We start from the raw sequence: 16,350 nt of genomic DNA on the forward strand, positions 1-16,350 counted from the left end.
AAAATAGTGAATTCATATTTTTTGTAATCCTCAAATAGTTATTTTCACACTCGATTTGGGAAGTAACATTTGTATAACTATGATAATGTTAATACAAAAAATATTTATCCTTGCAACGCGAAGAATGAATGTCTGCTAATTCAGCAACACATCTATACAGATACCTTATACAAGGGAGAGCACGAAGATATAAGTCATATCAAGCAAGACAGAGACGCTGTTCTGCGGCAGGTGTCGTCTTAAACAGATTTAGTCATGAGTCGGTTAATGACAATGATGGGGGACGCACGCGCGTAACATGAGCGGCGTATTTGTGATTTTTAATTTATTTTGCTGTAACAGGGCTAAATTATATGTTTTTTTGCATTAATTATGGAAAAGGAATTATTAAGCAGTATGTCTCCGTGTTTTTATTTTTTTTCAAATGTCTGAACTTTAGAATATACCGTCTTTTACTAGTGGTAACACGATGTTACATCACCGTGCGCAAAGGGATTATTTACCACAGTCTTTTAAGAGTTAAACAAGATGTAAAATATCGATTTAGTTTCGACGATTTTAGTTAGGCATAGTCGGTCTGACGTGCGGTGGTTGTTTTCGCACATTATCAGTAGCACAATCACAAATAACTATCGACGTGCTAATAAGCGACGTGATAACAATTTCTCACCACGGTTTTTTATCGTACTCGCGATCACAATGCAACATCCGTAAACACCTAATATTAAATGTCAAAATATTTACGTTTCGCGACGTATAATCCTGCTGCGCAATCACATATTTGAATTTCATCATCATCATCATCATTATCGTTCCCTTTCCACACCTAATGGTGCATAGGGCACTGCATTGGTACACCAATCGCAGCGTATCTTGATCATTTTTGTTGAACGATCATTCATAAGATGATCAGTCTTGCGCTTCAGGTACCAGTCCAGGGACTATCAAATGTTCTAGTGGGAAAACACCCTTTTAAATTAATATTTCAATATCGAATCGAGACCTCTTGCATGGCAGGCTAACGCGCTGACCATTACACCACAAGGCCGACCAAATTTTAGCGGTGCAAATATGGGAAATATTCCAAAACTGCTATTTTCATTTATGTATTTATCATGCAATTTATTGCATTTAGCCGGCGTTTGGCCAGCCAAAGGTCAAGAAAAGCAGTCGCCATAGTAATTGTAATTTAATTTTCACTTTTTTGTATCAGATACTCCTTACTATTTTGCAAATGCAATATATTGTATTATTTTTTTATAGTAAACGCCGATATTTCGCCAGTGAAATGTATTTATTTACGAGGAAAACAAAAAACAAACCGACACGAGCGTTACTTAGAGATTACACACGCGTTGACTTATGACTGCGATAACTTAAGCATGTTCATTATTGTTCATCATTGTGATCGCTCAAATGCTTAGCATATTTTTAAGCACGTCGATAGTTGTTTGTGATTAAGCTACAGGCATACTTTCTCAAGTCTGTTCATCATTACAAGAATTTCCAAATAAACAAACCAGCCGCGCGATACCGAGAATGGAGAATGGCTTATTTCACACATATCATCTTACCCTAAACGGCACGGTAAAATTAGTGGATTGACATTTATTAGATTCGTTAGCACATATTTAAATTTGATAATATTGATTTGTATTTTACGTTTTTTTTTATAAAACATTATAGTTAATGACATTTATAAAAATATCAATAAAAACGCCTCGGTTAATATATTATCAAGTCGTGTTATATTTGTCGGCCTCGTGGAAACAAAAAGCAAACCGACACGAGCGTTGACTTAGAGATTACACACGCGTTGACTTATGACTGCGATAACTTAAGCATGTTCATTGTGATCGCTCAAATGCTTACCATATTTTTAAGCACGTCGATAGTTGTTAGTGATTGAGCTACAGGGCGGCATATGCGATAGAGTTACAGGAAAAATATTATAATTTTGTACATCCACAGCATATCCTCTTAAGTATCAAAATGTCGTTGTCCTCTGCAGAGAAATCCAAAATGTTCGTGTTGTCAGAAATTGCTTTAATAATTATTATTATTAATAATAACTTTTATAGCGCCATTTTCGTAATATAATACCTCAAGGGTGCTTTACATAGTGATTCTATAGTTAAATAAATTTAATTGAAACTTTTAAATTTGTAATTTAATTAATACAATTTATTTTGTTGTCACATGCTACGGATTTATTCAAATGATTTAGAGAACAAGTGGGTTTTAAGTTTTTTCCGAAACATCACCTCATTTTTTTTATATATAAATTCCTATGCGCATGTGATGTCACTATATTCCTCCTTAACGGATTAACCGATTGACGTGCGGTTTTCAGAGAAATATATATCTTAGCGCTGCGCGTGTTCGTAGATTTTAAATCTGCAATATAAAATGTAATAAATAAGTATAAATGCTTTATTTATCGGTTGCGTTCGAGGAGAATGCATTTACAAAAAAATTGTAAGATGTTGTTTTTTAAGTGTAAAAAATGTTTGTTTTTAAATATTTACAAACAGCATTTTTTTGTGATGTCAATCAGATTCTTTTCTTAAATTCCTTATAATTTCCACCCATTCATTTCTTTTTACTGGATTTTCGGTAATACTAAAATAATATTAAATTCAATATATTTTTAAAAATCGTATTCCTACATAAGTACACCCCTCTCTTGGTGAGAAGACCGGAGTTTGACGTTTCCAAAAACAAAAAAAAACAAGTACCTAGGTTCCTATTTAAATTCAGTATTTGAATATTAACAATTTTTAGTTTTGGAATTTAATCACAAATAAGTACCTAGATGAAAAGTATTTTTCCAAGCTAATGGCAGGCAAGCCAACGTTCGGGAAGGACAACGTCTGTCGGGTCGGCTAGTTTAATAAATATTCATGATTACATTTTATAGCAATTGTCGTGATAAACATGTAATGTTGGCAAACGATCATAAACCCGCCTATCTCTGCAAAACCGCTATCGCAAAAACCTTGTGTGTTATTTTTGTTGTCAAAACAAAAGCATGCGTTTTGAATACTAAATGAAAATTTTTCGGGGAAAATGAAGGACGTTCGAGTCGAGCAAAATGTAGTTATTATTAAGGACGAGGTTGTAGTCTTTTCAAAGATTAAATTTGTCGGCCTCGTGGTGTAATGGTCAGCGCGTTTGCCTACCACGCGAGAGGTCTCACGGTTGACATGAAACATTTATTAAAAAGGGTGTTTTCACACCAGAATATTTCATAGTCCCTGGACTGGTACCTGAAGCGTAGGACTGATCATCTTACCTTCATGTAACAAAAATGTTTAAGATACGCTGCGATTGGTGTACCAATGCAGCGCCGCCCTATGGGGATTTTTTTCTTGCAACTGGCGGGAATCCAACCCGCGACGCCAGTTCCGCAGTTCTAAATCTATTTGATCGGTACATGATCAGTGATCAGTAATTTCCCATCACTAGTGGCATTCGTTTGGCAGCTGTCATTTTAATCAAGCTATATTTTAAGGACTTAAATCATTTATGGTTTAATTTCCGCTTACAACTGTGTATAAAAAACAATTAGGATTTTTATTTTTAACTAGCGTATCCTTAAAAAAAAGTTTTTCTTACTCCATATTGATTGGTTCATTTTTCTTACAGTATTTACATATTATATCATATTATTTTATTTTCTTACTAATTATATGTAGGAATATGTATTTGAATGTACCAAATGCTATATTTTATTTCTTACTTTATATATTTTATCTATGTACTAACCGTAATTGTAAAAGCCCTCCGGGTGTTTATGTGAATAAATAAATAAACAATAACTTTAATATCTCTATAAATATAACCAATTATGGGTTAAGATATCCAGTACCTATTCCTCCGTTATACTTTTGTCAGGGGCCGTTCTTTTACCCACTTTTAGCAATTAGATTTAAAATATTATCACTTTTGATTTAAATTATTTATTGACCAGTCTGAAGATGACCTCCCCTGTTCGTACCATTTATATGCCGATGATTTGCAATTGTATATTCATTTCGAGCCCGTCGACATTGTTGAACACATAGAGTAATGTCACTTGCACTCGACCATATCTCTTCGTGGACAAAAAAACATGGACTTCTCATAAATCCAACAAAAACCCAAATTGTACTTGTTGGTAGTAAACAAATGTATTAAAAAATGAGTTTTTCCACACTTCCTCTTTTCAAAATAGATGGTACAGAAATTCCATTCATGACTTCAGTCAAAAACTTAGGTATTATCATTCATAAGCATTTAGAGTGGCACCATCAGGTTAATGAAGTTAGTCGTAAACTTTATAGCAGTTTGCACTCACTTAAAAGATTACAGAATTTCTTGCCAATTAATGTTAAGCAAACATTAGTCCAGAGCTTACTTCATCCACTCCTTGACTACGCGGATGTATGTTATCCAGATGCTAACTCTGAATTGCTTGATAAGTTAGAACGATTGCAGAATATTTGTATTCGTTATATCTTTAACCTTCGCAAATTTGACCACATAACCGAGTATCGCACGCAACTACACTGGCTCAGTATCAGGCATAGAAGAAACATTCACATTCTATCACTTCTTCACAATATTTTAAATAATCCCACTCCGCCTGTTTACCTGAGAGAGCTTTTCCAACCTCTATCACAGCATGGACTATCTCTTCGTTCTAGTGACGAGAGAACCCTTTTAATACCTTTTCATCGCTTTAATTTTCTTGCCTCCTCTTTCACAGTAGTAGCTGCTCGATTGTGGAATAATCTACCCACTAATGTTAGAGACGCCCCTTCATTATTTACATTTAAGTCAAGATTAAAATGTCACTATCTAAATATTTAAATTGTTCCTTTATCCTTCTTCTTTCCTTCCCATCCCCTCTCCTCTCTTCATAGTAGAGTGTTATTTTTTTTTATATAAATATTTATTTTTACAATATTAACATCAAGATTAACATCTTTGCATTTAATTTTTGTATAAAATTGTAAGATTCAATATGTCCATGTATTTATAATTTTCTCAAACTGAACGATTTGGGTAGGTAGGAAGAAATTGCCTTAAGGCAATATGCCCGCCCTTATATGTATATTTATTGTATATGTATATAAAGTGTCAAATAAATAAATAAGATGCCCATTAGAGGGTGAAAGCGCTAATTGGTCAAAATAAATAAGTGGAAGTGTACCAAGTATTTTTTAAATTAATAACTTATATGGAAATATAAGTTATTACATCATTATCACTTTTGACTTAAACTTATTTATAATTAAAGCAATTGCATATGAATATAACATTCCGATTTAAAAATTTTCATTTTTTTCGTATGTGATGTTTTTTTTTTTTTTTAATATATTTGAACCCGTGTATTTTAGTAGCCTTACGTGTCATGTACAAGGCTAAGGAACTGGAAATGGGAGGTTCGATCACTGATTTTGGTTTATTACCTTTATGAGTCCAATCACCATTGTTGCAAAGCCTAAGAACAATGGCGCTTAATAATTACTTTTAAAGACAGTGTGGATATCTTTTAAAGATATTCCATCTATCCTGCATTCTGCTTCAAGATTATGGCGTTGCAAACTAAAAATGGGCACTGAAATAACAGATGTTCGATACTCTGTGAAGAAATATCATCGCATGGACAATGGTCATCATTCCTTAATTTAAATCCATATGGGTAACTTCCCATAGCTCCGTGTCCGGTAAAAATTTGGTTTTTATTATTTTTTTTTTTATTTAATTTTATTTAGAAAACATACAGTCCTACATAATAAGTATTAAAAACAACATTTTTTTTACATAAAAAGACAAATTAAGTTTTCATAAATTATGCAAAAGATATAAACATTAAATGTGACAAAAAAATTAAATAAATAAGAATTTCAAGTGAGAAAAGAATAATTGTTAACATTTTCGTTTTCCATGGAGGTCTTAAATTAGAATAAATAAAAATACCGAATCTACACTCCGAGCTATCCACGCACACACATGAATGCATATATTATATAAAACATACACAAACATATACATTACATGCGGCACATATACATAGCATAAACCACTCGAGATGCACATTCAGCAACTATCCCAAATAATCGACCCCATAAAGAAATTTTCTGTATAAATGCAACGTGCGGTTAAAAATGTCTACATCAATACCGAGTCCATTATAATTTCTACAGGTACGTCTAATGAATGAATTCGAGGTATAATTGTTTTTACAAGTTGTTACATAAAAAGGGGAATTTAATCTGGTATGGCGAAGAGGACAACGGAAACCAATATTTTGTAAAAGATAACTATATTATTTAGAATTTTGAAAAGAAAAATTAAATCACATGTAAGGCGCCTTTTTTGTAGTGATTCTATATGAAAATTAATCAAAGATGCGCCGTAATCATTGTCAATGTTGTTTCGAATTCCAAAGCGATATTCCAGGCTCCTTATAAATTTCTTTTGAATGGTTGTTTCGAAAGTACGTTGGTGATGACGACGGAAGTTTGCTGCATCAGCCAGCGTTGGGTTTAGTGATTTTACCCGTAGCCTGTAGAAGAAGCGCGTCAATGATCCTCCCAGCGCTGCTGCGTATTTCGTTTGATACAGCGTTTAGCAAAGCTGAGGGGGAAATCTGAGAAGAAAGGTGCCGTTCTTTTACAAGTTGCGGCTCTTGCTCGTTCACCTGTGCTCTCGTGTGTAAAGATTACACAGCACCGTAAGGCGAAGGAAGCCACCCGCAGTATGGGAAGACTAGTACGTACGCGAAAGTATTGTATATTCATATACTAACCGCGATAATAAAATGGACTTGGCCAATAAATTAATTTGCATAGCCATATAAAACTGCCGCATCATATGAAACGACTGAGCGAAGTACGATTTTTTTTTCATACATAGCCGGTGTGTGTTTATGTCGCACCCGTCCAGAGTGCCACAAGTCTAAATGAGTCAAACTGAGAAAAACGATGAAGATTCTTGTCGACATATTCTGATGTTTATTAAAAGTTATGTTTATTAAATCTTACATTTTTTTGTACTCCCGGGAGTTACAACAAACTCATTTTGGGACAGAATAATATTTACATAAAGGTATGGCAATAATAATAATATAGTAACAAGTAATAATATGAAGACCTGTAATAAAATTGGGCCTAAGCACCAGAAAAGTGAAAAAAAGTTACAAGGGTTTAAAGATATACTCAGTTTTTTTGGTATACAGCATATATTTTTTAATTCTTTAAAATGTGTACAAATGTGTAAGAAATAAGTTTAGTGAAAATTATATAGTTAAATATTATTTTAAAAGGGTATAAAATAACAAAGTAATTGAGAAGGCCTTAAGACCAACTGCTATTTCATTAGTCAGGCCTAAGTGCCTAGCGTAAAAACATAAAATAGGGCCTATCACCAACATCCATTAAAATGTCTGATTTTTAATTCAAGGATGCGTAAAACTATTAAGTTTGAACAAAAAAATACATCATTTATAATGTAGGTATGTAAATTAAAAATAATAATTATTAATCAATGGAAAAAAATATCTATCATAACTCTCTACTGGAAAAGATTTTTGTAGAAATTTTTGTTTTCTTCAGAAGGCATATACTCGATCATGTTGAGTAAATCTTTTTTTTTTCGTCCGTGATCCGGCTTTGGTAATCTAATTGGCGTAGTTTATAGGTTTTTATATCGCCAATTAATTTATTTATTTTTAAATTTAATTAATTTATTACTTGTCTTAGCTCGTGAATAGTGGCTTTCTTGTCGTGGAAACAATTTAACATGCCCGATGACTTGGTTTTCGTCTTCAAGATCGAATTTTCGATATTTTTTCTTATTACCCCTTTTTCGGTGAGGATTTCGAAAAGCCGTATTTTTATCGCTTTCTTGCCAAAAAATAAATATTCACCCACCTATCTGATAATTTCGCAGGAGTAATTCGGAAAATGCCCAATGTTTCTTGTAAATTAAGCTATAAAGCTATTTAATCTTCTAAATTATATATGAAATACATACTTAATTATACATGAATTTTATTTAAAACGTTTGAATAAAATTTGTAAAATTTGGTATAACGGGGTCAATTTAGCACTTATTACAGCTTTAAATATAGAAAAATCCTTTTAAAATCTCAGATAAATAAGTCTAAGTATCATGCAAATGAACATAAAATACTCCGCTATTCTTAAAATTTTAGTAATTCACTCAAAGATTGTATTTTAAGCCGATATTTTTCCATACTAAAATAATTGAAATATCAGACGCCGTGCAATTCGAAAACGAAATTCGCCGACAATTATTTGGAATTCCCCATACAAACATAAAATTTTTGACAGCCGGTTCTTCATTTAAAAAATGGCAGAAAATATCACTCACTATTTGGTGATCGTGTTCACTCGATTTCTCCTCCCAGGCTACGTGCTTTGACCCCTGTGCACCTCAGACATCGTTTGCACACCCCTAGATTCTGAACGCTAGTTAAAACTTATCAAAAATTTGTCAAAACCGATTTTTAAAAACAAATCGGCTTACCGAAGTATTCGGAGGACTTATTGCTGGTACAATCACATTTTTAGTAGAACAATATTGTCTCCCTTGGGCTTTTAACTTTTTATTTTCACTTAACTTATTAAAACCACTTCTTTTCCGCTTTGTTGTAAAAGGCGTATCCGGATCACAAGTCTCGCGTCCAGCCATTTTGTATGAAATGCTTAGCGCTGCGATTAATCACGTAGGCCCTTATATGCGTTAATGGGTATTGTACTTAGGCTCCATCCCATATACATGACTTCAGATTGATATAAAATATTTTTTTCTGGTACATAAATTCTAATTTGTGTTATTGGCGTAGGCATATAGAACATTTCCTCATACTCAACGCCATTTTTTATTTTTTGGTATTTAAGCCCTATTTTATTACAGGTCTTCATATGTACATGAAACTTAAATAAGATAGCAAGCAAATATATAATGACGATGCTGTACCCCTTGCTAATAACAAAGAGGAACTGCAATTCTTGGTAACAAAGGTCTACGATGTATGCAAGAGAAGCGATTTGCTGATGAATGTCGATAAATCGAATGTGATGGTTTTTGAAAGAAATGAAAGTATGACTAAATGTGAAATCACTGTGAATGGAGTTATACTAAAACAAGTAGAGGAATTTGTGTATCTGGGAAGTATGTTCACTAGGGATGGAATGACTGAGAAAGATATTGAAAGGAGGGTGAGTGCCGGGAACAGAGTGAACGGTGCACTTAAATCGACCTTGGTAAATAAATGCTTGTCACAAGAGGCAAAATTGGCAGTTCACAAAGGAGTCCTGGTCCCATCCCTGAGGTATGGGAGCGAAGTATGGACTTGGAAAAACAGGGATGAAAGTAGGCTGAATGCTGTCGAAATGCGATCTCTCAGGCGAATGTGTGGTAAAACTATGCACGATAGATGCACAAATGTTGAGATCCGTACATTATGTAAGGCTGAGACAAGCATTATCGACAAAATCAAGAAAGGAGCTCTGCGCTGGTTTGGACATGTAGAACGAATGGACAGCGAGAGAACGGCTAAGAATATTTACAATGCGAATGTTGATAGATGCAGAAATAGAGCAAGACCGAGAAAGACATGGCATGACCAAATCCAACAAATACTTAAAGATGGGCATGTCCAAAAGTCGGAATAATCGGCGCGCGTGCATGAGAAGATGTATGAATGTAGAGGAAGCGAGACCTGTATGCAAAGATAGAGTGTTGTGGCGTTCTATCCTCTCTGCCTACCCTTACGGTGAAACGGCGTGATGGTTTGTTGTTGTTGGTTTTGCAAATATATAATACAAAGAAATTAAAACAATTCATAATAAAAATTTGAATTAAATATTTACGTATTGTAAGAAAGAAATATCCGAGGAAAAAGAAGAACTTAAAACAAAATTTCAGCTTCCACATACCTCCTCAGGTAGTAATTTTTAAATGAATAGTCATTTTTTGGCGTTCTATAGGACTCCGGTAGCCTGTTGTACTCGCTACAAGCAAGGTACAACAGAGACCTTAGACCATGCCTCGTCGTGCGTGATCCAGGTACGTCAATATTTTGACTCTGTTGCGTATTATACTGGTGGACGTCCCGATTGAAGGTATGGCCAATATCTTTAAACCTTGAAGCACCGTTTTTGCAATCTCATAATACGGTATGACCAAAAATGGGAGAATGTCAGTAAGTTTGTAAATGTCTTTGACATGTTTATGCAATAATTTTTAATTTTAGTATTCTTATCAACTCTAATGTATGGGAGCGAAGTATGGAATTGGAAAAATAATGATGAAAGTAGGTTGAATGCTGTCGAAATGCGATCCCTCAGGCGAATGTGTGGTAAAACGATGTATGATAGGTGCACAAATGTCGAGATCCGTGAAGTGTGTAAGGCTGAGACATGCATTATTGACAGAATCAAGAAAGGGGTGCTGCGTTGGTTTGGACATGTAGAGCGAATGGACAGCGAAAGAACGGCTAAAAGGATCTACGATGCAAATGTTGATGGATGCAGAAAACGAGGAAGACCGAGAAAGACATGGCACGATCAAGTCCATCAAATACTTGAAGATGGACATGTCAAAAGTAGGAATAATCGGCGTGCGTGCATAAGAAGATGTATGAATGTAGAGGAAGCGAGGTCTGTATGCCAAGATAGAGTGTTATGGCGTTCTATCCTCTCTGCCTACCCCTACGGGGAAACGGCGTGATGGTTTGTTGTTGTTGTTGTTGTTGTTGTTGTATCTATGCCTGCTTTCACTTCATATAATGTTGTATCTACACCATACCGGCTGGGCGTAAAATATAGTTCGTCTTTCCAATATTGATTTATTATTTCTATAAAACATTATTTAACTCAGTATTTTAGTAAAATATAAATCGAAGAGTAATGTTAGACCAGTTTAAATTAATAAATACTAAAATTGATTCTCCAAACCTACTTGAGACTTCCATTCCGTGTGCCATCTAGACCGACAAGACAAAATCTTCTGTTTTACACTGAAAACGCGTCAACAAACTATTTTAAACAATCTACAATACCTAGAATATGCGACCAATATAACAATATATTTACCGAGGCTGATATTTTTTGTGACAATGTATGTAAATTTAGGTCAAAAATTATAGAAATTTTGAGAGAAGCAGACATTTAACTTCATATTTTTTCATTTCGTTTCTTTTACGTTTATTGTATTGAACATAATTTAAATTATTGTTAGTACAATTACTTAATAGTGTAAACAATTTTTTTGGTGTGTGCATGAGTTTCTTACACTAATATACAAAGAAATTTTATTTTTATTTTTTGCACCACAACAGACCAAGAGGCCCAATTACAGCGGTGAATTACATCACAGAACACCCAGGCTTGAGAAAAATCACATTTAATTTTTGTGTTCTCACCGGGAATCGAACCCGGAACCTTCCGTCTGTGAGTCAAGCATCTTGACCACTACACCACGGAGGCCGCCGCAATATATGTGTACATACTGTTTGTTTACCTAATAAAATAAATAAATAAATAATTTTTTGTCTCTCATTGAATACATTTATGTTATTTCCTTAGAACCTTCTTTTTTATTTCTTTGTTTTAATTACATTTTTGAGATCTTAATTTTAATAAGTACTTTTAATTTTCTAAGTTTTTTTTTTCTGTAGATAAGAATTGAAATTTTCGATTTACTTTGTTTTATTTTTTATCTTGTTTTGATAACATTTATGGGCACACACTATTTATGGATGTATATATATTTTTCCTATGTTTAAAATATATTCAAGTAAATGGCTAATCTTCCATTTTAATTGTTTTATTTTTCTCTATTTTCTTACTTAAAAAAAAAAAAAAATTTAAAACCATTTTATCTGGTTTTTATTTTTATTTATTAAGGAAAAAACGACAGTTGTTTTATAAGAATACAAAATATAAAAAATAGGACATACATCCAGTTAAAGTTTTTCACAAATATAATGAGGGAACATGTTACACAGTAAAGAGAAAAATAATATATTATATAAGACATGAGAAAAAAAAAGAGCTCGTAAGAAGGTTAAGAGATGAGGAAATAGAGTGGAGGAGTGGAGGAGTGGAGGAGAGGGATTCTCATAATATAGTTGACCAATTCTAAATTTTGATATCATAATAAAATAAACATATTTAAAGGAACATAAACTTATTACACTGACAAATGTTTCATTTTACAGTGTTTCAAAAAGTTTTTTTTTTGAAGTCACAAAATTTTGTATTAAAAATATCTCAATGGGAAAGTAAATTAAATTTGGAGCAGCTACGATAGATAAACGAGTTTTGAACATAATTTATTGGATTTTTTTATTTTCTTCTTAATAATATTTTTCAAAGCATCAAAAACAAAATAATAAATGTTCATTATTTTATACGTGAATGCTCTCTCTAATGTCAGAAAGGGAATAAGAATTAGCGGCGAAATTATCAATAACATCCGATATGCTGACGATACCGTTATCCTGGCTGAAAACGCATGTGTCCTTCAGGAACTTCTTAGTAAAATTGACGAAGCTGGTAGAGTAATGGGCTTGAACATCAATGTGGCCAAAACAAAGATGATAGTATTTAGCCGAAACCCTCACAATAATGCCGTATTGCGAATAAATGGTCAAACAATCGAGAGAGTGACTAACTTTTAATACCTCGGCAGTCAAATCACTTCTGATCTGGATCCGGATAAGGAAATTAGATGCAGAATAGAAATAGCACGATCAGAATTCAATGGCATGAAATCATTCTTCTGCAGTGATAGTCTTAATTTAAAACTGAGACAGAGGATGGTCAAGTGCTATGTGTGGTCAATACTGCTCTACGGGGTTGAAACATGGACTCTCAGGGTAAACTCCATGAACCGATTAGAGGCTTTTGAAATGTGGCTTCACCGGAGAATGCTGAGAACCCCGTGGACAGATTTAGTGACCAACGTGGAGGTGTTGAGACGAGCCAGTGCCAAAAAAGAACTACTGTCCTCAATAAAACAGAGAAAACTCGCATATCTGGGTTATATCATGCGCGGAAGCAAATATACGCTTCAACAGCTTATTATGATGAAGATCGAGGGAAAGCGTGGGGTTGGAAGGCGACAGATGTCCTGGCTGAGAAACATCCGCGACTGGACGGGAGTGCGTGGGGTTGAGGCGCTGTTCCAGTTGGCGCAGGACCGGAATGCCTACTCTAGAGTGATCGCCAACGTCGGGGAGACCTGATATGGCACAGAAAGAAGAAGAAGAAGATACATTATTATGTCTGTACTCTTTTATTTCATTATTAATTAAAACTAATGTCTGAGCACCCGATGACAAACTATTATTTAATAGTTCATCGGACCAAAATATGTTTTAATACTTTGTTTTCTTTTAATAATGTATTAATATTTTAATATTGTGTATTTTATTGAATAAAGACTCTATAAAAAAAAAACTAAAAATCGTAACTCAAAATTCGAAAATAAGTTTTTTACTTTATTCTAACAATTTTATGACAAACAGTGAATAACACAAACTTTCAAACAGTGCGCCTGTTACTTTAAAAGTATATGGATCCATTAAAAACATTTGAGAATGTAATAATCTGTGACTCGAAAGTACCTAAATTTAACTATCTTACCCCCCATAATACCAGCAGATTATCAGATAAAATTATATTTAGTTAAACATAATTAAAACAAAATTTGACAAATCTCGGACACCTTTTAAAAAACAAATTATAATATATTATTCAACATTAACTTACATAAGTCAAGGGTTATCGAGAAACAATTTTACAAAATTATTTTTTAGTATTATTTGATTATTATTCGTAGACGGGTAAGAAATAGATTTAAGGTGAATGGGCAGAAGGTTATATTGAGTAGAGGCAATGTAAAGGAGAGACCCCAATCCGCATTTAGAGTGTACAGGGGGTACATGTACACAGTTATGAGATCGTGTACGATGGTTATGTATATCTCTGTTGAATATAAGCGTTAAATTTGAGTTTAATATATTTTGCAATATTTGTAAAAAGGTGCAAGTTATTTCATATAAAGGTGAAACACTAAATGGAATTATATTTGTATCAGAATATATTTATTTTACGCTTTTATCTTTTTGAAAACGAAATACATTTCTTATTGCTCTATTTTGTAGAGCCTGTATTTCCGCAATCCTCTTTTTCGTCGCAAATCCCCAGATACAGGTAACATAGGATAGATGAGAGTGAAACATGGCAAAATATACGGCCCGAAGTAGTGTTGTTGGAAGCATGTTCTGAAGTCTCTACAGGATTCCAGCAATTGGCGCAGGTTTAGATTTGACATGGTCAAACTGATCATTCCAGAGGTGCTATTCTGAACCAATTTGGAACACCAGCCCGGGTTAGTTAAGAATCTATGGTTAGGACTAAATATTAAGTAACATATTTTATTTCCAGCCGATCTGAACCGATTGCAATATTCAAGTTTATATTAAGTTTATTTCCAAATATGAAATAGTGGGGTTTTTTGCATTTAATGTAAGTTTATTGATTTTTAACCATGTCATAAGCTGAGAAACGCAATGTTCCATTTGATTTTGTAAATCCAAAAGGTTTGGACTGTTAAAGTAAATAATCGTATCATCAGCATAGAGTTGTATTGTTCCCATGAATTTCAAGTGTGGTGGGTCATTTATATAGATCAGGAAGAGTAGTGGGCCAAGAATGGAGCCGTGTGGGACACCACATGTAATATCCTCCATTTCACTACGCTCACCTCCCACTTCAGCAAAACATTTTCGATTTTCAAAATACGAGGTCAGCAAATTAAGAGAAGTACCACACACTCCAGTATGTTCTAATTTCTCCAATTAAATTCTGTGGTTGACTGTATCGAAGCCCTTTTGAGATCTATAAAAATACCGAGATAACTCTGAAGGGATGAAACAAAATCTAATGCCTAAAGACGTATTGATGATTCGATGGGATGCCATTTGCGTTTAGATACTTTGTGAGCCTATCTTTAATAACATATTCAAACAATTTAAAACAGACTGATATCGGCCTATAATTTTGGTAATTTTTACGACAGTCATCTTTGTAAATTGGTATTATTTTCGCGATCTTTAATTTTTCTGGAAAAATAACCTGTGACAATGATTGATTAATAATAACAAGATGGTCAATAAGTTTGTCTTCACATATTTTAAATAAATATGCTGTAAGAGTTTGCATACAAAACAGTATAAAAATAATATTTTTGTAGTTAAAGAAAACGTAATTAATTGTATTGTTCAACCGCTCGACACGTACCGATAAAAAGTCAAACAACTTTTACTTGTTACGACATGCGCGTGGCGGCGCGTTTAAATTCAAATTTGACGTGTAAAGAAAGATGACCGGTCGAATAGAGTAAATAAGTGTTAATGTATTTTTCAGTTATTTGTTTTAAATATACCTTTAGTGGAGTTTCGGCAGGTCCCGCGTTGGCCATCACGCCGGTGACAGCGGTAGTTCTTTCAAAGGCGGCGCCGAAGGAAGCGCGGCCGAATCGAATTATGGAAGCCATTTTGCGTCGCGAACTTCAAACTTCTGACAGACAAGACCACTAATACTTTCGGTTTGTAATAAATATATATTAACAGTGTAGAATTGGGCCAGGACAAAAAAAAAACAAGGCCTCTCTAACACTATTCTCGCGTTAACCACAATACGCACGCTCACACCATACGCCGGACGAAAATCTTCTGAAGTTTTGAGTAACATGGTTCTGAGGGGAAGCTTATAAGTTTGGACTCGTGTGACAGAACGTGTAGATATCGCGTTCTCTTTCTTCACAAAAACCTGTTCCAACAACATTGCTGTGACGTTACTTTAGAAGTTTATTTTAGCTAAGCAAGAATCCAATAAGAATCGAACGGGTACGTTTTTTTAAAACTTAAATATACAGGTATTATTATATTTTAAAATTACCATATGCTCCTTTCATTATTTTATAATGTTTTCAACTATTCTTATACAGTTAAATTCATCCGTATAAATTGTATAAATGAACAATGCCCGTAAATAAATAAATAAATGTGTAGTTCTTCAGATTTTACATTCATCTAAACCATGAATTTATTTATTTTATTTTATTCGGGGTTTTTACAGCTATTACATAAAAAATAAGTAGAAATATTTTAACAATACTCGAGCCAATTAAAAAAGCCAAGTCAACAAAAACACGGTACAATAATTCATTTCGTCCTCGTGGTGAAGTGGTCAGCGCGTTTGCCTACCATGCAAGAGGTCTCGGGTTCGATTCCCGATATGAAAATATTTTTTTTTTCAC

At 33.7% G+C, this 16,350-nt stretch overlaps 1 protein-coding gene across 2 annotated transcripts in view; it reads right to left on the reverse strand.

Annotated features, from left to right (window-relative positions):
* CBP (sarcoplasmic calcium-binding protein) overlaps nt 1-15,765 on the reverse strand; it is a 72,813-nt gene extending 57,048 nt beyond the window's left edge. For both annotated transcript variants that reach the window (XM_088231173.1, XM_088231172.1), the window contains exon 1: nt 15,475-15,765. In XM_088231173.1, coding sequence (XP_088087299.1) covers nt 15,475-15,585 — 111 coding nt within the window. In that variant the 5' untranslated portion in view covers nt 15,586-15,765. The remainder of the gene's footprint in view (nt 1-15,474) is intronic.
* Between the last annotated feature and the right edge of the window lie 585 nt (nt 15,766-16,350).

The sequence above is a fragment of the Micrasema longulum genome, unplaced genomic scaffold (assembly GCF_059751315.1).
Source record: "Micrasema longulum isolate JH-2025_06_02 unplaced genomic scaffold, ASM5975131v1 h1tg000858l, whole genome shotgun sequence".
NCBI classification, from domain to species: Eukaryota; Metazoa; Arthropoda; class Insecta; order Trichoptera; family Brachycentridae; genus Micrasema; species Micrasema longulum.